Source organism: Lissotriton helveticus, chromosome 2_1 (genome assembly GCF_964261635.1).
Source record: "Lissotriton helveticus chromosome 2_1, aLisHel1.1, whole genome shotgun sequence".
NCBI lineage: Eukaryota > Metazoa > Chordata > Amphibia > Caudata > Salamandridae > Lissotriton > Lissotriton helveticus.
Window position 1 is genome coordinate 1,109,490,405 of NC_136059.1, and position 27,322 is coordinate 1,109,517,726.

Below are 27,322 nucleotides of genomic sequence, written 5' to 3' on the forward strand. Positions count from 1 at the left end.
AGATGAGTTCCTCCTGTGAAATGTTGAAGTTTTGAACTCTGCGCTTGGAGAAAGTAACTTTTCAGCAGGGCTGACCGGTTTCCTTTAACCGGGCCACACTCCATCACGGTCGGCCTGAACTTGTGACTTTGTCATGGTCTAATGAGAACGTTACCCAGTTGGCGCTTTCTGCTCTCGGCGCTATTTTTATATTTTTACTTAAACATTTAAAATTGTACTTCCCTGGTTCTATTGTTTTGCCATGTTGGTCTAATTTTTTTTCAGTTTTACTCTATTTTTCTAAATTGGTTTTGGTATTTTTCTTATGTTGGGTTTTTACTTTATTACTGTTTGTGTGCTGCAGATGTCTGGAAAATAAGCCTGACTGCTGTTGTGCCAAGCTACGAGAGGGTGAAGCACAGATTGATTTAGTGACTTTTAAGGCTCACCCTGAGAAGGATTGTGATTGTTGCTTGTGAAGGGGTTTCACACCCTCAATCAAAAACCCAATTTTTCACAGGCATGTTGAAATTGGGGACATAGGAAAGCTACATAGCTCTTGTGTAAAAAGCAATCTTTCAAGGGGCTTAGGGCTTTAATAGACAGCTGCTCAGCTGCAAACAACGATTTTTCAAATATACCTGGGAAAGTATTTGTAGACATCTCCTTCTCAGGCCCCCTTTCTGAAAAGTAGAAACTTAAATTAGATGATGTCCCATCAGCCAAGATGATCTTTTCTCTTGGCACATGAACTTGTGTAAATGCAGGCATTCGCCCAAGGGTGAAGCTCTTTGTACAGTCGCTAACTAACTGGTCATGACTATTTAATAAATTAGAATTGGGTTCAAGGACAAAGGTAGAGTGTTTGTGCCTGTAAAAGGAATAAATGTGTTGACGTGGTGACACTAAGCGGATTTCCAAATGTTTTTTTAAACTAGGTGACAAATTCCTGGTTGGCATACATTCCCTTTATTTAAATTTTAAATGAAATAACCATATTATGTCCAAACTTTTAAAGAGTTAAACAAAGTCGTGGCTTTTGAAAATGACATCCTGATTTATGCGAAAATGAAGCAGGAACAGGACGATGCTGTGTTAAGAATACTGTCGATTGTACCGGAGAACGGGATAACATTAAGTTAAGTGCTTTTTCAAAACAAATTCGATGGAATACCTGGGACATCTTCTTTGGATTGATAAAAAAAAAACTAAGTTTCATCTACTCAAGTTTCAAATTATCAAGTTTAATAGATGGTAATCTCAAGGCACCTCACACAGCGGATAAGGACCAGGTATGTTTATTTCTAGGGCTCTGGGAGTACCTTTGAAAATTGTTGATGGGATTTGCAAGTGACACTGAATTTTCGGGAAACTACTCACAAACAGCGAATTTATTTGACTAATGCAATGTCGAAACAACTTAGTTCATATCAAACAAATATTAGCTTCAGCAACGGCTTTTCAGTCTTGTGTAGAGGGTCAGGAAACCTATGTTTCAGGGGATGCAAGCGCTTGTGATATGGAGGAAATGTGAAGGTTTGTCTGAGGTTCCAATTGGTTTTGCTTCCAGAGCACTGAGAGGTTTTGAGACCCGATACTCGTTCATTGAAAAGGAAATACAAGTGTGTGTTTGGGAAATTGATAAGTTGAAACCGTATTTATGGGGAATGTCTTTTGTTTGGAGTACATTCAACTGACCATTAGTGAATATTTTATCATCAGAGAAGATTAAGAAATCCACAACCAGGTTGGTGAGGCTTACCACAACGTTTTTAGAGTTTAATTTCAAGGTTGAGTATATTACCAGAGGGAAAAAACATGAAAGTTGATTGTGTTAATTTGTTTAGATGACCTGCTTCGAGTAATTATTTAGCATAATATAGAGGGATATATCATTGCAAGATGCCATTTCGGAATCTAGCCGATTATCTCTCATTAGGGGAAGCTTTATTCATGAGGTATAATAGGTTGATTCCGCCCACGTGCTACAGGAACTACACTTTAGTCCGCACATTCTGGTAGTTTAGGGGTGAGCGCTATCCAAGAGGAAAAACAGAAAGAACTTTTGATGACCAGGACATGATGGCGAAGTGGAAAGGCGAGTGCAATAGTGCACCTCTGTAGCTGGAGTACTAAACATTATCAAGGCTAACCCTCCTGCCATTCCTGTGGATTGTCATGAAAGGGTCTGGTAAAGAATTGGGAGCTTTGGGTGATTTGCTTGGCGTTGAAAGCCTTTTTTCCTTCGATTAAGGGAAGTCTGTTACAGGTGTTCACGGACAACACCATCATCATGTGGTAGTGCAATAAACAGGGCAGGCTGGGGGTCGTAGACCCTTCGTCAAGAGGCTTTACACCTCTGAACATGGCTGGAACATCAGGGCGTATCTCTGGTGGTTCAACACTTGGCAGGCTCTCTGAATGCCAAGGTGGACAAACTCAGCTGTCGATGCCTAGCGGATCATGAATGGCATCTCCATCTAGAGGTGGCACTAGGTCTCTTTCAAGAATAGGGAGACCTTTGGTTGGATATGTTCACCTCTGTTGAGAACGTGCAATGTCAGCTGTTTTGTGCACTGAAGCTTCCGAGGCAGCTCTTCCTCGGATACGCTTTTTGTCTTGAGTGGAGCTCAGGCCTCTTGTACACCTGTCTGCCTATACCACTCCTGCCCAGAATTCTCAAGAAGATCAGGAAAGACCAGGCTCAATTCATTCAGGTGGGTCTGGAACTGTGCACGGAGAGTCTGATATCCCAAGCTGTTGAGCATGTGCCCTCTGATTTGGCTGCCTCTTCTGGAGGCTTGTCTGATGCAGCAGCTAGGCAGGGGTTTGCACCCAAATCTGACAACACATGGCCTTCATGCGTGGCGATTGAGCGGCTTTAGACCTACCACCCAAAGTCTGCAATGTGTTCCTGGCAGCCAGGCGTTCTCGCTACAAACCTGGTATGTGCCTGTTGTTGGAGCAAGTTTGTGGCATGGTGTACAGATCAACAAGTTGACCTACTATCTGCATCCTTACCAGGGTAAATTATTTTTTACTCTTGCCTTGCAGGGCTCTGCTTTGGGCACCTTAAAAGGCTGTCTTTCTGCCGTCTCTGCATTTCTGTGGTTGGCAGATCCGCCATCCCTGTTCAAGTCCCCTATTGTACATGGGTTTTTGAAGGCTCTCCAACACATGTTCCCACCTTCACCCTTCATTATGTCTCAATGCAGTGTTGCTCTATCTTGACCGCACAACAGAGTTTCAGGTGGGTAGTTGACTTTTTGTGAGGTATGTCAGAGCCCGAAAAAAGGCACATGGTGCAGTAACGCACTATCTCATGATGGATAGTGCTTTGCATCCAAATCTGCTACGCATTGCCCAAAAAGCAACCGCCAAAAGGTTTGCAAGCTCATTCTACCAGAGCCAAGGCTGCGACCATTGCGTGGTCTCGCAGAGTATCCATCCTGGATATCTGTCAGGCAGCAACTTGGGCTTCCCTGCTCACGTTTACGAAGCACTACTGCTTCAACAATCCATCCCATCGAGACCGGCATTTTGCCCGTTCGGTCACACATTACCTTTTAGTATAATCTGTATCACAGCTCCACCTCCGGGGAGGTATTGCTTAGGTATTTATTCTAAGGTAAGGAATCTGCGGCACAAAGTCGATCAGATGAACAAGTTACATGCATTTGGTTACACCTTATCCAGTAGATACTCTGTCTAACTGCAGATTACTTACCGACCCACCCATCCTACATGCTCTGCGAACGGATTCAGTGTGAAGGGCGGTTCCCTTTAAAAGGCCCTAGTTTGATACACCATTTGTCAGTGTACTTCATAGCTCCGCTCTTCTGACGTGGAAAGTTGCGAAAAGAAACTGATGTCAGTACGCTGGGGTGGCACCTATGTAGGCACTGCACATGTCCCTTCCGGCGCATAAAATGCCGACAACACCACATAGAGCTGAACAGCACAACCTACTGGCGCGCAGGGATACTGCTCAAGACAAATGTCCAGATCCAGTCTAACGCCTGGAGAATATTCTAAGGTAAGGAATCTGTGGTGATATAATCTCTATAGCATACACACACTTAACAGCAGTGTATCCTTCCTGTATGGCACACATACACCCAGCACATACACATAACATGAATGCACTGAACAGCACTGTATCCTTCATGTAGTGTACCATTCATAGGCACACATACACCCAGTACATCCATTTAACATGCATGCATTGTAAAGCACTTAATCCTTCATTTATTTTACCACTCATAGGTGCACAATCACCCAGCACATACATTTAAAAGGCATGCTTTGCCCAGCACTACATCCTTCATGTACTGTACCACTCACAGGCACACATATACCCAGCACATGTACTCACTATGAGCGCACTGCATTATCCCTATATTGTATCCTTCCCAAACGCGCGCACACACCCAGCATAGATAAACCACTCATGTGGTGCTCAGCACAACACACTAAACGAAAGTAGACTAAGGGTGAGTTAAGTACCGCAGTAGAACCTTAAAATGAGAACCTGTAGTCCACACACCAGTTACACAGGATAAAAAAGTACCTATTCACCCCAACTGATCACTATACGGTATGCCATCACCAACGCGCTTGTGCTGCTTAACTTCTGATGAAGGCAGTAGCCTTTCACCACTGAGGGTAGCGCTTAGGCTCCCCTCCCAGTCCAACATGATTGCAAACCATGATACAGGCATATGTCATGTCGGGCACACACACATGATCTTGGTTTGTCTATGACAACAAAAATCAGCATTAAGGATCTAGTCAACAGTACAGTTGGGCACTCAGGGCAGCGGTGCACGTCCATTACCATGCAGAGGACATTTCCATCCCAACACTTTAATGCAGTCCAACACAGTCTCTACTACTCTCCAATCAAAATCTTTAATCTGGGTGCTCTGATCTCATTTTAGCTGAACTGTTCCCATTGGAGCAGTGTCAAGACTGACTTGCATATGGCTGGGTCTAAGCTGAGGTATTCAAAATAACAATGGATTGTGAAGTGATCCCAAGTAATTATCAGTGGCTGAGATTAATTCAAGCATTCCATCCATCACATTTTGTATACTTTAGTGTGTCGCCCTAAGTGGGACAGTCATGCCCAGGCGTAGGTCCTGTGCACACTGTCACCGGAACCAAGCTACACCCGTCTGATTAGCCCATAACACGGGTAAAACTGGTCCTGATGTGCCTGTGTTCCGGTTCGAGGAGGACCCGGCTTGACAGTTCAGGCTGGATTGTTCCCATTGGAGAAGGATCAAGACTGATTTGCATTTGACTGGGTCCAGACTGCAGCCCGAGTAATTTACCAGTGGCTGAGAATAATTCAAGTATTCCATCCATCGCTTTTCGCATACGTTTATGCAATATATAACACTTCATCGGGTGGTTTGAGTGTATGAGAACACTGTGGAAACTAAAATCATTACTTTGGTTGTTAGATTTAAAAACACACTGTAGCTTAACACATGTAAAAGCTACCCTGCAAGAGTGTCAATGATGAAAAATCTTGCTTTTATATGGGACTCCACTGCATCTCCATATTATCATGTCAAAGGGCTGGCAGTAGAGTCTTCCTATTCCTTCGACTTGAACATTTTAAAACTGGGTTTCCCAAATACCATTTTTGGTAATACAGTCCTTCTGTGTTCACCTGAATAGGCTGTATAGAAATCACAACACTGCAGTGCTTCTCTTAAAACTGATTTGGTGATTCTGTGGCTGAAACCTTGGGCAAATTACGCCATCTGACGCCTTTAACGCATCTTGTTTAAAGCATTTCATATCGACAATGAGGCCGTTTGTGAGTAAAGGACCCAATTATGTATACAGTCTGTCAATTAAATTTCAAGTGGGGACTTAGTCTGCAGACACCTCTGAATAGTTCAAGCAGCCACAAAAGTTTCCAATGGCTTTTAAGGGGGAAAAAAAACACTGCCAAACCAATGGAATGCCCTACCCGCAAACATAAGATACACAGACAACCATCTCCACTTCAGAAGATTGCTCAAAAGCTGGCTCTTACTCGCATGACTACTATACTCACAACTCGAGAATGTACCACAACAGTATACTCCGACATGACAAACAATGCTTCTCACGGTATGGAAAAGAGCTGTTATACAAGTACATGTCATTATACTTTGAACTATGTCTCCTGATACAGGCAGATACATTTCTAGAAGGGGAAAAATATGCATTACACCACAGGATATATGCGTACATCAGAAAATGACAACATTGCTGCTTCTAGGAGATATATATATATATATATATATATATATATAGGATTATGAATGCTAATAATATCTACAATAAGTGCACTGATTATATTTATGTATATACAAGTTAATTACAGTCATCTGAAACCATAAAAAATTAACCACATAATAAATGTGGCTAGCAGACAATGTAAACATTGCTGCTTCAATTACATATGGATGTTTATATAGGAGGGATCAATTCAGCAAACAAAACTTTACCAAGCATCGTGTGTGTGTGTGTATATATATATACATATATATATATATATACATATATATATATATATATATATATATATATATATATAGTTTACATTTCACCTTACCCCTCCTTTTTAGCCATGCCACCCAACTAACCGGCACCGACGACCATTCAGGGACGTACTGGGAACCCAAAGCAGCCCAAGTAATGTTCTATAAACAGCCCATGGGGTGGGGCAGAGTGTGGGGTGTGGGGCTGTACGCGTGAAGCTCTGCTGCTTTTGTTACTGGTTCAGAAAAGGGGGTGGTGATGAACAGAGTGTCTGAATTAAGCAGACCACTCTTACCCAGTCCAAAGATCAGGGCTTGATCCATCACCGTTATTTAGCTCACTGCCCCATCCCAGCTCAGAACCTGGCTATATGCAAATTAATCTGTCCCTGGCCCAGTGCATCATGGGAACAGGGCAGACCAAACTACCAAGCCAATTCTTCACCAGAAAGGAGACAAGCTTCCGGGGACAGGTTTCTGCCATTCCAGGCGTCGTCGGCCCGGCTTGCTTGAATCCTGATGGAGCAGTGAGCAAGGGACTCATGTCTGAGTATACCCTTCCACGCTTATGGTGGACAAAATGATTCAGAAAAGGGGGTGGTGATGAACAGAGTGTCTGAATTAAGCAGACCACTCTTACCCAGTCCAAAGATCAGGGCTTGATCCATCACCGTTATTTAGCTCACTGCCTCATCCCAGCTCAGAACCTGGCTATATGCAAATTAGTCTGTCCCTGGCCCAGTGCATCATGGGAACAGGGCAGACCAAACTACCAAGCCAATTCTTCACCAGAAAGGAGACAAGCTTCCGGGGACCGCTTTCTGCCATTCCAGGCGTCGTCGGCCCGGCTTGCTTGAATCCTGATGGAGCAGTGAGCAAGGGACTCATGTCTGAGTATACCCTTCCATGCTTATGGTGGACAAAATTATTCAGAAAAGGGGGTGGTGATGAACAGAGTGTCTGAATTAAGCAGACCACTCTTACCCAGTCCAAAGATCAGGGCTTGATCCATCACCGTTATTTAGCTCACTGCCCCATCCCAGCTCAGAACCTGGCTATAACCGGGCCGACGACGCCTGAAATGGCAGAAACCGGTCCCCGGAAGCTTGTTTCCTTCCCAGTATAAGAATTGGCTTGGTAGTTTGGTTTGCCCTGTTCCCATCATGCACTGGGACAGGAACAGACTAATTTGCATATAGCCAAGTTCTGAGCTGGGATGGTGCAGTGAGCTAAAAAACGGTGATGGATCAAGCCCTGATCTTTGGACTGGGTAAGAGTGGTCTGCTTAATTCAGGCACTCTGTTCATCACCACCCCCTTTTCTGAATCATTTTGTCCACCATAAGCGTGGAAGGGTATACTCAGATGTGAGTCCCTTGCTCATTGCACCATCAGGATTCAAGCAAGCCGGGCCGACGACGCCTGAAATGGCAGAAACCGGTCCCCGGAAGCTTGTTTCCTTCCCAGTATAAGAATTGGCTTGGTAGTTTGGTTTGCCCTGTTCCCATCATGCACTGGGACAGGAACAGAATAATTTGCATATAGCCAAGTTCTGAGCTGGGATGGTGCAGTGAGCTAAAAAACGGTGATGGATCAAGCCCCGATCTTTGGACTGGGTAAGAGTGGTCTGCTTAATTCAGGCACTCTGTTCATCACCACCCCCTTTTCTGAACGCTTTTGTTACTGGGGCAGATATTGAAGCACTACTGCAAAACTAGCCCCCACAGCTGCAAAATCAGCCCCCACCCTTCCGGGGAAATGCCCGATGCCAGGTATGGCACTCACTACTTCCCATTTTCAAATCAACTCCTATCATTCTATCGCTACCTAAACTCTACTAAACACACAAGAAATGAAGAGCACATTCCTAACACAATTATTGCACAAGAAAAAACAAAAAAACTCCACTAACTACTAATCTTGGGTTCCGGAGTAGCATGCTACTCGCCAAAAGAGCACTTGAATACCTCATCAGGGGTCATAAGCGCTAAATAAATACATACATTTACAATTACAATAAAACGATTACAGGTGAGCCAAGACTATAAAAGTACAGAGAAACAACTGGCGATCTTGAGGCTTGTGGAAACAGTATGACAAGCACCATTTCACTTCTAAACCACCCAAAACAGTTCTGAAAAGTTGAAAAACTCCTTCCAATGTCTTTACAGCGATGGGGGCCGTTTGTCCTGTATTCTTGTACCAACTAAGGAAGATGATACAGAGGATGAGCAACATACTAAATAATAAGTTATTTTACAAGGTAGCCTACTGTAGTACAAGTGGGACACATGACCTAACAGTAACAGGATAACCATTAGCAAAACTGTTGCGAGAAAAGATATGCTCCAATACGTTTCTAATAATGGGAGAGAATAGAGGTTTTCTACTGCACTGTAAATCTCAATCATTACCTGTTTGGAATACTAGCTCCTTTCCACCTACGCCTGCTGCTTCCAAGTTAATAAATGCTCGAATCATCTTCGCCCAGGGATGCTGTGTAATGAAGCCGTGACTACCCTGAGAGGAGAAAAGAAAAACATTACTGAAGTAAGTTATCCCGTATACTCCAAGCCCCCATCAATTTGCAACATGCAGGAACAGCTGCAATGTGTGGCTAATATATAAACTATATTAGTAAGTTCGATCAGGGAGCAGATTTATATACATTTCATCTTCAGGTTTAACCCCGAAAAATCCCAGGAATTCTATATACCACCTCTTGCTGGTTGGATTTATTGAGAAACTTTATGCATGCCTGACTTACCCTTGTATTAGCGAACATCAGGCTTTTGAAGACCACTTCACAAGTTCCATAGTAACCTAGTGCAAACAAGACCACATCTACTCCAGTTCAAAATCCCTACACTCTTTCAGTATCCAAGAAATACGTTCTTTCATAAGCACTTACTTCATTTACAAATCCATCTTTGGGCACAGTTCTTCCTCTAATGTACAACCTGCTATCGTATCAGCCCAGAAGAAACCTTACCTGTGCCTATGTATGAGAGCAGTAGTGAATGGACTAGTAAATACCAAATATCAGCGAGCGCCCTTTTCCAGTCGTAAACTAGTGGTGCAGTTTTGTTTTGTTGGCTGTACATGGGTTCCTGGGCCATTAGCTAGGGCTGTTGGAGGTGTCAAACTGACGAGGAGGGTGTGGTATCTGTTCGTCACCTATATCATTTACACTGTAGAAGACACAAGAACATTGTAGAAGAGACTAGACAAGTGGGACCTTGCGGTCCTGAAGTTCTAGAATGTACAGTGAGGACTCTATGCGCTGCTGAACCAGCAGTTGGTATGCTGTGGCTGAAGTGTATGGAATAAACCTGATGCTTCTCTTCACTCTCTGGTCTGCTAATTGGATAATCCTTTTATCTTGCATTGGACTCTGACATCCAGGTACACCTCAACACGCACTAGATGCAGCAGGAAGATGGTGCGGCCACTCTCAGGAACTGAAGGGTGTAGGGAGGTACCCTGGTTACACGACTGAGTCCAAGATAATTATGTCAAACTGACTGCTACACAGTCAGTGCTTTTACAGATGGCCACTGGCTGTGAGCCTGAGCAGCAAGCAATTGGCTACTGGCGGCAGTCTCTGTGGTGACTTAACGATCATCCTGACGTGACTGCCAGTTCAACAGCTGAGTTATTGATTTGGGATAGAAACTGTATCCCAGAGGGATGAAGTGAGTTTAACCTCCGTCGAGTGTGTACAGAATTAGAAAGAGAGATAACCATCTGACGCCGCTCTCCGCTTACGAAAGCATGAAGGGTGTGTGGCTTTCTAGCGAGAGTGCACACTGTACATGAGGAATTCCAACTGTTTGTACTGCCATACTTAAGAGGCTACGAACTGATGGTAGTGAGTTTGACGCTGCGTACACGCAACAACAAACTGTTGCAAGGGGTGCGTGCTGAGCACATGAATTCACTGCAGTTGGCAGCCTTTGCTCACTGGGGGTGCGCACAGAGTAATATAATTCATCACATAAGCAGCTACGAACTGATGCAAGCATGACGGACGTTGCATGCAAGTAGCTACGAACTGTTGTGAGAGTGAGGGGTGCACGCGCAGCACGAGAATTCACCACCGTTAACTCGCCTCGCTAGCAGGACAATGAGGAGAACTCGATACCCAAGAACCCAAATTAGGGTCTCACTCCAGTAGGACCGCTCATCTTCCTTAAGTCTGCTTTCCCGGGTGCAAGCGGCATCCTTGTTCCCGTGGGGTTCTGGGGGAGCCACGAGGGAGGAGCATCTGCGAGGAGTCTTGGGAAGACTTTCTGTGGTACACCACCTACTACCCATCATTTGCATCATTTTGTCTTAGGCCTGCAAGGTGTACTCTCCTCTTTGATTCCGGGCTTCAGAGTCTTTTCCTGTCTAAACCGAGCCAACGCCACCTGAAGGCAGTTGAGGCAAACCACACTGATGTTGGCAGTGATAAAGAGGGAACAGAAACTCAGTGTGTGAAAACATTTCGCTTTGCCATATACTGTGAGACCTAAGCCCCAATCTGGTTGTAAGGTTATAGGGGTTGGAGAAAGTGGGGTGGGATATTTTATGTGACATCAGAAAGAAGAATTGAGTATGCAGAGTGTTACTCGGCCCCCATTCTTTTTAACGTCCCCTGGGAGGTCACCATTAAAGTGGAACAAATGGAAAAAGTCTTTCATGATTATTACATATTTTGTGGGCCCAATTTGGGTCTAGAGAGGAAGATAGCACTACTAGAACACTGTTTAGGAGCAGAGGGACAAAAAAATCCTAGAGCATCTACCTGATCTGAGTGCTGATTAAGCCAGGGTGTTAAATTAATACGAAATAAGCATACAGAAATTAGATGATCATTTTCTTCCTAGGATCAGTACAATCATGGAGCGTTGTCATTTTGGGAAGCGCTCACAAAAGGAAGGAGAAACAGTGGAAGAATTTTTTTCTGAGTTCCGAAAATTGGCAGCCTCATGTGAGTTTGAAGCAACAAATGACTAATGCATCAGGGACCAATTATTGTTTAACTGTAAAATTGATAGGTTACAGGACGGAACTTTGGCTAAAAGATTATCCTTCCTCGGGAAATGTGTTGATTGTGGCAAAAAAGTAGATCATATGATGAAATGTGTGAAAGAAATTAAGAAACACACCGATAGTAAGGAAATTGTACAAATACTTGGAGATGAGAAAAATGAGGTACACATAGTTAAGGGTACTCCTACGACAAAGGACAGGAGGAGTGTCAGCACCATTAGGGGGCAATGCTACAGATGTGGGATGGTTGGCCACATGAACAGTAAGATGCCCAGCAATAAAAGCTTTATGTAATAAGTGTGGGAGGAAAGGAGTGCTGGTGTGCTGTAGAAGTTGCTCTGGTAGCAAGAAACCGGAGAAACAAGGTGTGCAAAGAAATTGCACTGCAGATGGAGGGTCTAGCAACCCCAAAGATGTGGTAAGGATAGAAGACCTCGAGCTTGAGGTCCTGTATGAATCATGCTCTGGACTAACATTTTCAGAGGAGGTATTTAATAAACTGGACATACACCAGGGAGGGCATGGTGGTCAGCCAATCAAGACGAAAGGCTACTTTGCAGGAAAGAGAGTATAAAAACAGACATACAGTATACAAAGTTTATGTTTCATGTAAAGGAGATAATATTTTTGGATAGCCAGCACAAAAAGACATAGGAGTTCGGAATCCCAATGCTGAACCTCAAATACTGCTCCAGAATGTTAACAAGGATGTAGAGGTGGGCTCTGATTTGAGAAAGAATATTCTTAAGTAGTCACAGAAAAGTTAGGAAGCCTCAAACAATATGTGCACAAGATAAAATTAAAAATTCCAGTGTCAGGTAAAGTACGTAGTCTTCCATTGAGTGTACAGAACGCAGTGATAGAAGAGTTAGAAAATTGTGTAAGCTGTATGAAATCGAACCTGTGGAAGCAACTGAATGGTCAGCACTCATTGTAGTGGTAAGAAAAGCAGATCGCAAGATTTGCCTTTGTGCTGACCGTAGGGCCCTTAACAAAGAGGTAGTTGTTAATAAGATCCCTTTCCAAACATAACAGATGATCACAACTGTAGCTGGAGCAAAACTCTACTCAACATTAGATCTAGCATCCGCCTATTACAAGATACGTCTACATCCTGACTCGCAAGAGCTCACTCTTGAGAGTTTGGGGGCATACAAATTTAAATGCATGCCGTTTGGTCTGATAACGGCTGCGGCGGTCTTTCAGAAAGCAATGTCTAATATACTGTCTGGAATCTAGGGGTGTTCTATTATCAGGACAATGTGCTGATATTTGGGAACTCTCAGCCACAACATAATGAAAGACTTAGACAAGCTTTGGACAGATTCAAAGAGTATGACCTTATAGAATGAAAAGACAGGTGTAAACTCCAATGTACTGAAATAAACATTCTTGGGCATAAATTCACTGATGAAGGGGTACAACCCAAAGCAGATCTGGTTAACACCATAATGAAATCAGTGGCACCCAAAACCAAAGACGAGCTGAGATCCTTTTTGGGAATGATTGAATTTTATAGTAAATTAATCAGCAACTTTGCCAGTCGAAAGTGCCACATGTGCAAATTGTTGAAAAACAGGGTAACCTTTTAAACAGACCAACAGCCACTTAAGGAGGTATTTACCAAAAAAGGGACAGAGGAAATGTCCTGTATACGTAAAAGACGAGTCATTAATCTACAAGAGTACACATTTGACGTAGAATATATCCATGGTAAAAGTAACTTTGCAGCAGATTGCTTGTTCCGATTGGTTGATGACATTGAAAAGGAAGAGAAAGTCCATGATAATCAAAGTGAGGATTCAGAATTGCACAAAGAAAATGTGTGTGATATCACCAAAGGGGCTGGTTGAGGAGAAACTTTGGAAAAAAGAGTTAGCAACAGATCCCATTCTAAGTGAAGTACAAGATTTGTTAATCTAGAAAACAATAAAGAGCAGCTGAGGCAATTATCAGTAGTAGATGGATGTCTTTTCAGAGGCACAAAATTGATACCTCCTCAAAGCCTCAGGAAAAAACTGAATGTACAGCACACGAAGGCCATGTGGGATCACCAAAACCAAACCAAGGTTGAGGTTAGACTTTTAGTGGATAGGGATGGATGTATTGGTTGAGAGAGAGATAAGGAATTGCATAGACTGTTCCACCAGCAATAAGGTAGCAAAATTGCGCACTCCACCCATCATGCGGTGTTGCACCCTACCCGAAGGTCCCTGGATGGATGTAGCACTGGCTATCACTGAGCGACTGACGGGAGAAAGGAACTCCCCATACATTCAAGATAGCCAGAAATCAAATTTGGCTCCGGCATCAGTTCGACCTCAGTTGTAAACTTCCTGGTAGGATTTTACGAAAGGGACTACCCAACCCCATTTTAACTGACAATAGTGTTCAGGTTTGCTCCTGATAAATGAAAGAATTTATACAATGTAATGGAACACAAACTTTGTGCAATATATCAAACAGAAACTAATGGGAGAGTAGAAAGATTTAACAAAAAACCTCACAGAGGGCATTAAGCTGGCAAGACAAAATGGGTTGGGCAGGAAAGATGTGGTTTGAAGGCGAATAGATGCTATCACTTAACTTCCCATCAATCAACAGGTATGACTCCGTTTGAGTTGTTAAAGAGAAGGAAGCACAATTCTAGACTGGTACCTGGGAGGCTGAAGTGGCACCAAGGTTGAGTGAGGGTTCTTATAGGCCAACAGTGGAGGAAAAGGGAGTTGCAGGCAGCCCACAAAGAGGTTTGACAAATTGCATGAGACCAAAGTTATCAAGGTTAAAGTGGGTGATTGGATAAGAGTGAAAGCTCCAAATGGCAACAAACAATGGTCAATGTACTGAACCCATAAAAAATCAAAGCTCTTTCACAATGAGGTCAAGATACAGGATGGTAGAATATGGAATCTGGGGAGGGTGGTAAAACATTACTGACCTGGACGCAATGGGAAAACAACAGTGAAGCAAGGTCAGAAAGTGGACATTCGAATGACAGTCCTGTGTTACATAAAGGGGAAATCATTGCGGTTTGGGTCAGACCAAGTGGATAGGTGACTCATTCCCTGAGTTACTTAAAAGATTACTTAGTCAAGTAAGGCAGCGAGAGTTATTACATTTTAACTTACCCTTATCTTGGGAAGTATAATGTGGTTCTCATGTCTAATTTTAACTCCATGAAGCCAAAAATGAAAATCCTTACTTAACTTATTTGTTTATCTTTCTTCGAATGAGTTATTCACAGCTATGTGTTTCTATGATTTCTGATGAGGGATTATGAGAAAAATATATTTTGTGAAAAATGGGAGAATTGTGGTATCTCTCTGTCGCCTATGTCACTTGCACTGTAGAAGATGCCAGAACATTGTAGAAGAGAGTAGAAAAGTGAAACCTTGCGGTCAAAGTTCTAGAATGTAGGGTGAGGAGTCTGCGTGCTCCTAAACTGGTAGTTGGTATGTCGTGGCTCAGGTGTATGGAATAAACCTGTTGCTTCTCTTCACTCTCTGGTCTGCTTATTGGGTAATCCTTTTATCTTACATTGGACAGAGGGCTATTCACCTCCTTTTCGCTCCTTTTTAGTACTGTTTTGTACAACATTTATGAACCTATAACTTTATAACCATATGTGATCCTACCAGAATCAGTCAGTCTCGCAAGCACACACCAAATCTATTGCTCGATTTGGATTAGATGTTGTTCACCTGCAACACACAATGGTAACCTTTGAAACAACTCAGAGCAGTTTTAAGGTATGGGCAAAATTAGGCTATTGCCTGGTCCCTCACATTCCACTCCCTCCCCGTAGAGATCACTATGTACATAAAAAGTGATTATTTTTGTAATTGGGAAGCTTGGCATGCTAAGCTTGCTGAATCTTAACCCTCCTTCTCTCAGACAGGTGTGGCTAATTCAAATAAATAAAAATAATCTTTCTGTCTCTCTTTCCTTACTTCTCCACATTGCTTATACCGGATACCTTTTTACATTCTTGTTTTCTCTACATCTCAGTGCCCCCACCATCATACTCTCTCAAGTCTCACAGCCTCATTAGGTATACATCACCTCTCTCTATACACCTCTCAACCCCACCTCTTGCTTGCTTCACACCTACCTATCTTTGCCTACTGATATCTTGTCTCGATACCTCAGCACTCTACCACATTTCACTGTACATCACTGCAGGAAAGTGTCCCTTGTTGACATGGTTACCCCCACTTTTTGCCTGGTATCTGATGCAATTTAGACTGACATGCACTGTGCTTGGGCTAACCAGGTCCCCAGTGCCAGTTCTCTTTCCCTAAAACAAGGTAATTGTTGCCCAATTGGCACCTCTATAAATCCATAGTAAAGGGCACCCCTGGTACCTAGGGCATGGGTACTAAAGAGGGTCTCCAAGGGCTGCAGCATATATTGTGCCATCCTAAGGGATCCACCACCAAACTCATATAGACTGCCATTGCAGGTTGCGTGAATTGGCGCAGGCAAATGTGAAACATGGCACACACCCTGTGCCACACTCACAGACAATGCATGTAATATATGGAAGTCACTCCTACAGCAGAATTAATAGTCCTATGCCAGGGTGCATTATATTACATGTGAGGACATATCTGCATGAGCAAATATGCCTGGGTTTACTCACTAGTTCAATTAATAGATAGTACAAGTGAACATGGAAGCCATCTTAAGTATATGTACTGGGCGCTGGTCATGAAGAGTTCCCCAGCTACACAATAGCTTTACTGAAACCTATGGCGTTTGGTATAAAACACCTGGTCTTAATAAATCCATACTGAGGCCGGAAGTGGAATTATTAAAACATTCACCCAGAGGGCACCTTAGAGGTGCCCCCGGAAAACCTACCAACCTCTTAATGTGCTGGCTACTGGTATCGTCGAGTCTGCCACCATAGACACATTTCTGACCCCCTGCAGGTGAGAGCCTGTGCTCTTGGAGGCTAGAAACAATGCCTGCTCTGGAGGAAGGTGTTCACACCTCCTCCAGCAGGATGGCTAGTAATTCAGCATATCAAGGCCAGGAGCTTCAACTCCCTATTCGTCTTTGATATGCGACTCCTGTTTCCCCCAGACCTGTAAAATGCCATCTCCAGCCCTGAGGCCCATTTGGCACCAGAACACGCAGGAAAATAGCTAAGCACCACCAGGTTAGTCACACCCCTAGGGTCAGCTGCCTGATGTGCTCCTTGAACGAAGGGTTCCACCATTGTGATTTTGGTGGAATTAGGATTTCTAGGACAGGTTTATGCCCACTTCCCACAGGAAGTGGTCATATAGTGGTGTAGTGACCCAAGGGCAAGGAGCCCATTGGCCACTACACTTCACTACCCTTAAAGCCCCTGCATTGAGTATTTAGGTGGCCCCTGACATCAGGACCTTAGATTAATCTGACTAGAGCCGAAGAAGCGAGAACTGTGGACTACCTGCAGACTTTTGACGCAAACATTGCCTGCCTGCTCCTGTTCTGACAATCGCAGATGAACGGGAATCATCCTGCCGCTGTGCATCCTCCAAAAGCTGTGGAGGGCTGCCAGCAAGTCGCCAACGAGCCAGCATATCCCTTGAAGCCACTTCCCTGTGAACCGCAGGCACTGACCGCAAAGTCCAGTTCACCATTCTGCTGAGCACAGGGTCCACCAACGCAGCAGCAACTCAGGAGGTAACTGTGCTCCAGAGATTTAGATCCGTCTCCCCACCAAGTGTGAAGACGTCCGGACCCACCCTGCACCAATACCTGGGGTACCGGACACTTTGCAGAAACCAAAGCTTGTTTGAAGCCCAATCCGGACTTCAACCCCACAAAGACTGACCAGCCAACGAGGGACATCACCTTCACAGAGGCCGACACTTAGAGGGGCTCCACTGTCCTGTTTGGTCTCCCTTTGGAGGTCTGCCCAACACCAAGAGTACCTTTGACGCACAGGAACAGCTGACCAAAATCCCTCTGTACCAGGGCTCCCCCACCCGGGCCCACTAACAGACTGTGCCACGCTGCTCCCAGGACCTCACAAACTGACCCCCCCCCCCCCACTTTGAGCTCCCGGACTTGTCTCCAAGTCCCACTCTGCAGCCTGTTTCTAGGTGTCCCCCCTCTTTGCCTACTGTGTAGCGCACAAGGCTACCAAGTCATCCAGCACCTCTGCTCCCAGACACTCCAGGGCAGGTAAAGCCGAACTGCTGGGGGTTCTTGGAACCTTGGCCCCCTAGCACCTAAAGTCCTAAACATGACTGCAAGTACCTGTATGCAGTATATGTTTATTTCTCCATAGGAAAGCATTACAGCATTAAAAGGCATTTGTGTGACATTTTACTTACCTGCAAAAAATTAATAACTTGTAAAATACTTACCCAATTACAAAGTTTTTGGTGTTTAAATAGAAGTACATAAAAATATATGTTATTTTTGTAAATTGGTCTCGAGATTCTTCGAGTGTGTCTAGTTTATTGATTTCGTGTGCACAACAAATGTTTAACTGATAAGCCTGATGAGCCTAAACTGCTCGCCCACACTACCACAAAAGAGAGCATTTGGAATTATTAATTTAAGCCCTGTAAGAATATAATGGTAGTATGGACTTTCTACACAGTGTACCTCGTTTTGGTGCACTACTTAAAAATCCAGCTTCCTACAATCACTACTTGCTTTCTATCTCACCTCTCTGTAGCTTTCCTTCATCTACTTTACTTCACCGCTCAACCCATCTCTCTATACCTCACCTCCTTTCAACTTACAGCCTTTTCTCCATATCACCACTTTCTACCTTGCCTATTTCTCTACCACATTTAGCTCTTTACCTCACACTAACTCTTCTACCGGCTCCTCACCTCTCTTTCTGCCTAACCTCTCAATTTACCTAATCATTTGTTTGCTATTTCATCTCCCCACTTCCTGTTTTTTTACGCTTGTTCCCTGTACTTCAACTGCCTCATTAGTTACTCCGTTGTCTTTACCTCTATTTCCCTATCTCTACCTCTTTATTCTATCATCACATTTACTAAATATTTCACTGCAACGGTCTCTAAATCAGCTTAAGCGCTTATCACGCCTATCTTACTACCTGTGCATCACTCTATCCAACCTGTTTACCTCACAACTCTCTCCTCTTATTTCTCTTTGCACCACCTTCTCTATTTCAACTTGCACCCTTAGTGTATCTCTCCTCTCTTTTTATACATCTCTCTATTCAACTTCTGTCTCTTCCACTGTTCACCGTGCATCTCTCTCCACATCATAACTATGTTTCCTTCCACTGTCTCTACTTCACAACTTTTGTCTTTCACCCTATATCTCGCTCTTCCCCTTCACACCCCTTTTTTCACCTTTGTCTCCAAATCACTACTTTCTTTATCTGACCTGGCTTTCTATAATTCTTCTTAGTTGAAGCCACCCTCTACTTCACCACTGTTTCTACCTTCGTGCTCTATTTTTCCACTACATTACCTGTCTTCCTCTACATCACCTCTTTTTTACCTTACCTCTTTCCACCTCACCCTCAATGTACCCTACATTTCATTGTCGTTATCCCAAAGTCTCTCTAGGTTACGTACTTCTCTCTCCATTTATTTAATCCTCTATCAACCACCCAGTAGCTCTCTTTCTGGGTATCGCACGTTTTTCTCTTTGCCTTCCATTTCTCCCCACCTCACTTATCTATCTACTTTACTTCTGTCTCTACCTACATTCTTACTTATTTCAGCCATCACTACACAGAACTCTTTACCTCTCGCCCCCTGTCCGGTCTCCAACGCCCTCTCATTTCTTTTACTACACAGAGTCAGGGGTCACTTTCTAGCTAGAGAAGTGTACATAAAGGAAGAAGAAGAAGGAACAAGGAATGGGAAGAGAATTAAGGAGATCATTTTCATATCAGATGTCACCCTATGGCAGGATACAAATTCTCAACCCTCGGAGAAGTGTTTTACTCATCACTGTTCCAGCAATAATATGAAGAGGGATTTATTTACCATAATGAATATCCTGCAATAAAGCTACAATTTCAAGCACTATATGTATTATTTCAAGATCAGGCACTAGACCACTAAGCAGCCATCTAGAAACCGTTGCTGTGTTTTTAGGTTTGGGTTAGAAACATATACAGGGGATTTGCCAGACTATTTTATTTCAAAACATTCACAGATAACATACATACGTAAATGAGCTTTTGGTCAGTAAGATTCATCCACTAGTCTGTTGAACTATATTTCACATTACACTTCTACCCACCACAGTAAACAGCATTTGGCAGTGAGTCGAACCACTTTGCCTATTAGCTGCCTTCACTTCACTTTTAAAAAACTGCTATTTTTTGTGTGCTTTTCAGGTGCCCATTTAGATTGTGGGTTATTTCCTGTCTCCTTTTAAACGTTGTTATTATAAAGTGCTTAAGTGACATTGTAGCTGTCTGCAATGTGAGTGTTTGTGTAGTGAGGATTCCTTCTTGTAACTGTCACGAAGAATAATGGCATTAAAAAATGAAACGTTACGCGGTGGTGTAGGGGTGGTTAGACATACTTGGTAAAAAAGCCAGATGGTGAATGTTTGTTTAAATGTATCATTTTTATTGCAAGCCTGCGGTGGGCACTTTAAGAGGCGGCGTATTTTCTTTGTGTCCTATGCGTGCAATAAAAATGTAAGAGAGAAAAATAACCCTTCAACCAGCGTGTCAAGGCCAGACCAAATGAATTTGCCAATACTTGTTCCCATATTTGGTGGAACAGGCTTGGTTAGACACTGAATTCCATGTACAATCTAGACCCTGCAGCGAAAAGTAAGTACCTTATCATTGCTTGATCAAGGTTTCTTTTAGAACTATTTGACTGTTGTGCGCTGAACAGCTTGAACCTTCAACTATTTTTTGTGCCCCCTTTTGAGAAAGTTTAAAATATGATTTGGTATTATTTGGCACCGGGCTTTAATTCAGTGAAAACAGGTAAACAAATTAGAAGTTGTTCAGAAAAAAAGGCTCAAAACAGGTTTTCCCAGGATTCCTCAAAATGGTTGAAATGGTACTTAAACAATCTACCAAGGTCCCTCTATTTTACTGCTAACCTGAGATGAAGCGGAAAGCGGTTATGCCAAATTTTACCATCTGGACCCAATTTTAATACCCAACCGTCCCTTTCACACTGCATGAGTTTAAACCAAGTTACCAAATTTCTAATATCCATATTGGTCCTCTCTCTCTCCGATAAATCTTGTATAGTTGACAGGGATTGACAGAATTCTAACAATGAGGACCTAATTAAAGAAATAATTATTCAATTTAACCAAACTGACATTAATAAAGACAGACTGATTACTTATCAATATGCTTTTATCTAAATTAATGTGAATGCTTATTAAGTACAATACAGCTCAAATCATAGATAATCTCACAAGAGAATCAACAATACAGTAATTCATAATAACATCTCAAAACCGTGTCATGAGAGACTGGATAGGCGAAGAGACAAAGAGTAAAGAACATTTATAAAATTAATCAATGCACATTCAGAATATCATAGAAACCTATAGCACAAAATGCTAGTAGTCTGAAAAGCTTTACTCTGATAAGTTTTGAACAAATTGCTCAACAAGAATGTTCTGCACATCAGCTCCTCCTCCCCCATTTCCTCCCAGCATCCCAGGAATCGTCCTGTAGCTCAGTCTCGCAGCATGGGGGTGCAGTTTAAAATAAAAAAATTGTTGATCAGAAGCAGATTGATGTGCTGCAACTGAGGGATTAAAGGCCAAACACAGTGAATGTAAGGAGTGTAGGCCAATAGAAGTTACTTATCAGGTGGGGGGGCGCTAGAGGACGCACGAGCAGCATGGCCGCCACCTTGTGAGGCTCCTGCTGCCTGGAATCTAATATCCGTTAAATATCCTTCAAATCTGGACGAAACACGCATCTAAAATGCACCTACGTGTGCAGTAAGGGCTTGCCCAGCTCCGATGCAAATTTGAAGCGCGTCCTGTCCCGCACTCCGGAGATACGCGCCTCGGAACCTGCTGCCGAGACCGACCCTGCTTCTGCACGGGTCACGGAGGACGGCTGGCTGCGGCAGGCGAGGCCGGGGCTTACCACGCGGTGTATAGGCCGCTGCGTAGCTAGAGCTTGTGGCGCCCAGGGCTATCCCTCAGATTGCCGCCCCTGGGGAGGGGGCTGGGGAAAAAGGACCGATAGACATGTAGTATTGCCGCTAATAGTTACTTCGATCATGCAAGTTACATGCACATACATGACACGGTCCAAGGCTACACAGTTAAATACACTGGTGACCGGCAGTACAAAGGAGAACACACAGACTGGCACCATACTAACACTTATGTTTGTGACATTTAATTGTAGCTCTCTCCAGCACATGCACCACCACATATGCAGTGCAATTCTTAAATCAAATATTGCGGCGTGAAGAACAAACTGACGACTTAACGTTCACTATAAGACAACACATCTTTGCTAACATGGATTGTATGACTTGGATGCATTTCTCAGAATATGTATGTACAGATTGCAAAATGCTCTGACGTCATCCGGAACATTTCTTTGTAAATATGTATGTTTATTATTTGGACTCATTTCTCACATTTTTTTGTAAAACAAAAACTGTACAGTACTTTAACGTCGTCTGCGTGTGGTATACATTTTTAAATAAAGAAAAAAACATAGAAATTACCAGCATTCGCAGGGTTCTATACTTTATGGAATGTTCTCCGACACCCCACTGTACAACCGGCGGCCATGTCTACGTTTCTGCAGTTGCAGGGCAATGCCTGCAATGTTCAGCTCATCGTTTGTGCACGTGGCGGGGCGCAGCTGGCACCGGAAGTACAGGTAACAACAGCAGGCCGGACATAACATAGCTGCCAAGGTTTCAGATTGCTAAGTGTGACATTTTTATAATGTCAGCATAATTATGAGTAACATTTCAACAACTATGAGTGACACTTTTTTTGCAATGAAGACGAGGGAAACATATAGGGGCAAGGCAGGCAGCTTGGAATGAAGCTAATTTTAGCAGCCATAGCAAGTTACCAACATCAGGCACACTTACTTCAGTTCACACATCATGCAAACATTGTACATCAGGCCCAACCTCTTTCCTGCAATGCTTTCTTTGACAGATCAATTTACTAATGGTAAATGAGTAAATGTGCAGTTTAATTTGTCGTAAAAGTCCTAACTTTCTAACAGAAATAAGAAAGTAGAAATATTTGTAGTTCTTGCCAAGATGCAAGGTTTTTAACAAACCTACACAAAGGCTCTGAAATCTCTTTACATATTCACGCATGGCTGCATGGATCAGTATCACACATCACTGCCTGGCACATTCCTGCTTGAAACAGGGCAGCAGGCCGCTGAAGACGATCAGAATGATCACGCTATTAATTTAAAAGAGAATGTTATTGAGCAGAGAGATATGATTAGCAAACTCACTATTCAGTAACGGGCCGCCTCAAGGTCGCAGTGACTCCCGCGGAAAACACAGCAGTCTGGCATGCTTCTGGCTGGGGCTCAGCGAGGGGGTTAAAACGCTGTAGTGAGATCTGCTGCCATGGGGGGCGTTCAGAGTTTGCCATAAGCGGGGGGCTTGGAGGGGGGGTTTGGGGGGGGGGATGGTCTTAGTGCAGCAGCGTCGCTATTTCCTGGTTCGATAATGCATCGGAGGGTCCGAGGGTTATTTATATTTTAATGTTCTTTTGCAAGGGCCAGCCCTGCCCTACATGCTGTAGAAAGACTGCCTGACTTCCGAGTGACGTGACTCGGTCGTGACCACACCACCATGCGTGCAACGTGCCGCGCTTGCCGCCTCCAAAACAGTGCCGCCTGGGGCGGTCCGCCCCCCTCGCCCCCACCTAGCTACGCGGGTGAGGCCGCACTGCCTGCACCTGCTATGGCGGAAGAGGAGCCCGGAGGCCGAGCGTGGTAAGGCGGCTATCACCGCTCCGACGACTAACCGCCCCTGCCTGTACGCACGGGAGGGCGAGACCGGCTGAGCCTGTGGGAGCACTCGATCTGCCTGCGCTGGGGGATTGACATGCCTGCCTAATGCAGCCTATCGCTCCTTGAGGAACTGTTGCCGGAGCGCTGCAGAGCGCCGAACGCGGTGCTCACGGCTGATGTATGCCGCCTGTGGTGCTATTACACTGCTTAATACCATATAGGGATTCGGAACGCGCTGAGAGCCCTGCGCCTAGACAGAAGTTGCCTGAACTGAGAGGACAAGCACTGCATTCCAGGCCCCCCCACCAGACAGGCGCCATAACCGCCTGCTTTGATCATGCGCTGCCCAGCCTACTATCTTAATGTGTTTGTGGAGACAGAGGCTTCAGATCGTAGTAACGTACCTGCACCAGGTCCTTGGGAGGGACACTACATTGCATAGCAAGGCGCAATTGCGACGCTATTTACAAGGTCCCCCAGTTGTGGTGACAGGCGGACGGACGCAAACGCGCGCTGGAGCCGTGAGACCAGATACCAACAGGGAAGCACGACTGGCACTGCTGACCAGAGTCCTGTGAAGAAGAACTGCTAGGACACCCGGTGCCCTTTGATGAACCTTTTGTGCGCTGCCTGATCAATTCTAGTGCATACTACGGACGGACTACGCACCATTGGCTGTGGTCCTCTCAGTGTTGGTGATATCATGGGGAAACCAGACACCAGGCAGCCAAGCTCAAGCTCAACTTTGATACTGCGGTGAAAAAAGGGCCTAAGGCGAATACGGATGATGCGGAAGCAGAGGGAGCTAACAGGCCGGGCCCTGGCGGATCATCCTCGGACCTTGACATGAAGCAAATCCTGCAGGAAATGAGACAGGGATTTGCCACAATCGTTGATAAAGTGGATCGCATGTCCTCGGGGCTGAATGCAATGGTGCACAAAGTGGATACATATGAGGAGCAGCTTACGGAGGCCGAACGGCGTATTTCAGAGACTGAGGACACCACTGCGGGCCATACAACCCAGTTGGCACGAATGGAGAATTTCTTGCGTGTTATTGCTTCAAAGAACGAAGATTTGGAGGCCCGCAGTAGACGCAATAACATTCGGGTCACGGGTGTTCCGGAATCCACCGACACCGGGCGCATGGAAGACTATATTGAAAAGTTGCTCCTGACATCTATTGGCGCGGAGTCTTTCTCCACGCAATTGATTGTGGAGCGTGCACATCGGTCTCTTGGACCCCGGCCAAAACCGGGCGCACCTCCGAGGCCCATCATTGCAAGACTATTACATTATCGTGACCGCGATGTGGCACTGCGCGCGGCGCGCACCAAGCAAAACTTGGTTTACAATGGAGTGTCCTATTCAATCTTCCCAGACTTCACTCCGATGGTACCGGCGGAAAGGCGTAAATTTATAGATGTGAAGAAAAAGTTGCGCGCAGCACAAATTGACTATGCGTTATTATACCCGGCGAAACTCCGTGTGACGCACCATGGAAAGCAAAGATTTTTTATGAACCCACAGCAGGCCGAGGATTACCTACGCTCGCTTAAGAGACCACACCGGGGAGGTAATGGACGCGGGGAGGTGCAACAAGATGATGTCCGAAATGACGACGAAGAGGACTGATTTTTGTAACTACTATGTTGTCAGCCTAGGCTAGATGCCACTGGGCTGAACCAAGGACTTCGGCGCTATGCTGGAGCTGGGACTAACTGCTGCCTTTGACAACGGATTGAATGCTGCTCGTCCAGTGGTAACGTATTCCATTCCCCGCTGCCCTCCCTCGTAAAAGCCTATCAAACGCACATGCCCTTGGGCTTGAGGAGGGGGCAGTGTTGGTGTTGCTCTCTAGATTGTCCCCCCGTGGGTGTTCCCCGATATTGTTCCTGTGTTGTTTGGGGAAATGCTTTTGGTACTGTTTTGGGATGGGATTGTTCCATTGCTTGGGAATAGGGGAGGTGGGTGGGTAATGTATGCTGGCAAGTTGGGGATGCTTCAGTGGGAGGAGGGTGGAGGTGAGAGGGATGTGTTGCATGATGATTACAAGACATGGATGACTGTTATGATGACCTGGGAGGGACTGTGGGTCAGACTGAGAGGAGGTGGGGGGTACCAGTCGTTCTTATGGTGCATTCGAAACATACACACTCTAGTATTGACCATTTCAACAAAAAATGCGTTGCATGGAAGCTGGGACACAACACAACTTATGCACTATTCTTGGGCACTATTGCGGAACATGCTCCGATCAGGTGGCTTTCTTGGGTAGGCCAGACGAACATGCTCCTTTATCAATGTGACACGTACGACTAATGGCAGGCACTGATTTGAGTCTTATGTCCTGGAATGTTCGGGGGCTGGGAGACCCGCGGAAGCGGAGACAAGTGTTATCGTACTTAGACCGACATGCTGTGCACGTCGCCTTTCTACAGGAAACGCACTTCAAACCCGACACCAACCACACTTTCGCCAGTAGGTGGGCAGCTCATACAGTCTTTTCCTCTTACTCGACCTATGCTAGAGGTACCGCAATCCTTATTAAAAAGGGCACACCATTTATTTTGGGGGGCGGTAAACACGACGCTCAGGGACGATATTGTATCATGTTGGGAGGCTGGGACACATGGCGGTTACCATGATATGTAGCTATGGACCCAATACTGATGAACCTACCTACTTTACTGAGCTATGGGCCAATATCATGAGCACAGGTCCAGATCGCATAACATGGGGCGGTGATTTTAATGTAGCACACGACCCTGCCATTGACCGGTCGCACCCGGCCCTCCATCACTATACTAAAGCAAGGGCTGAACTGCACACCTTGATTGAAGAAAATACCCTGATTGATACATGGAGACACCTTCATACTACTACACGAGAGGGCACCCACTTCACAGCTCAGGCCAGGTCCTGGGCGAGATTAGACTACACCTTCATTTCCCCACAGCTCTGCCCCGCGCTGATTTGAGCATAACACTTAGCAAGGACTTACTCCGATCATTCACCTGTGAAAATAACGTTGCGGGCTGAGGACCTTGGTCCGCCGAGATCAGCCTGGCGATTACAGCCTACGATGCTCCTAGACACTGTATTTCAGGAGGAGTTACGAGAGGAGGTTTTAGACTTCTTTGCACGTAACAAGGACTCTGTTAGGGATGTAGAGACAATTTGGGACGCCTTCAAGGTGACCCTGAGAGGAATCTGCATCGCGAAGGGGTCAGGTATACTTAAGATTATATTGTCCACACTAACTAAGTTAGAAACTGAGCTAAAAACGCTTGAACGATCGCTGGCGGGAGGCCCAGACAGGTTAACGCTATCGCAAATCAGGGAGAAACTTACGGCGTACACGGATGAAGCCAAAAGGGAGTCCAAGTTGAGAGGCCGACATTGGACGGCTCGTAGATACGGCGAGGGTGAACGACCGGGGAAGGCGCTAGCTGCAACAATCAGGTTGACACGACAGCCAACCACTATACTGGAGATTGATGGACCAGATAGGCTAGTATACAGTGATACAACACAGATACTTAATGCCTTTGTCGCCCACTATACCACACTATACACAACCACTAGAACAGGGAAGCTTAACTTGCAGGACTACTTGCAGGATATCACCTTGGGATGGCTAAGCGATACCCAAAGGGCCTTTTTAAGTACCCCATTTGAAATAGATGAAGTGCGTGATGCTATTATGCAATTCAGTCTGCAAGGCTACTGGCCTAGACGGGATTCCAATAGAGTTCTATAAAACGTATATTGATTTTATGGCACCGATACTGCGTGAGGTCTATGAGGATGCCCTGGAG

The 27,322-nt window shown here is 44.7% G+C and overlaps 1 protein-coding gene across 2 annotated transcripts in view; it reads right to left on the minus strand.

The window, feature by feature from the left end:
- ERMP1 (endoplasmic reticulum metallopeptidase 1) overlaps positions 1-27,322 on the minus strand; it is a 689,629-nt gene that overhangs the window by 338,608 nt on the left and 323,699 nt on the right. For both annotated transcript variants that reach the window (XM_078675921.1, XM_078675920.1), the window contains exon 4: positions 8,935-9,040. In XM_078675921.1, the coding sequence (XP_078532047.1) occupies positions 8,935-9,040 (106 nt within the window). The remainder of the gene's footprint in view (positions 1-8,934; positions 9,041-27,322) is intronic.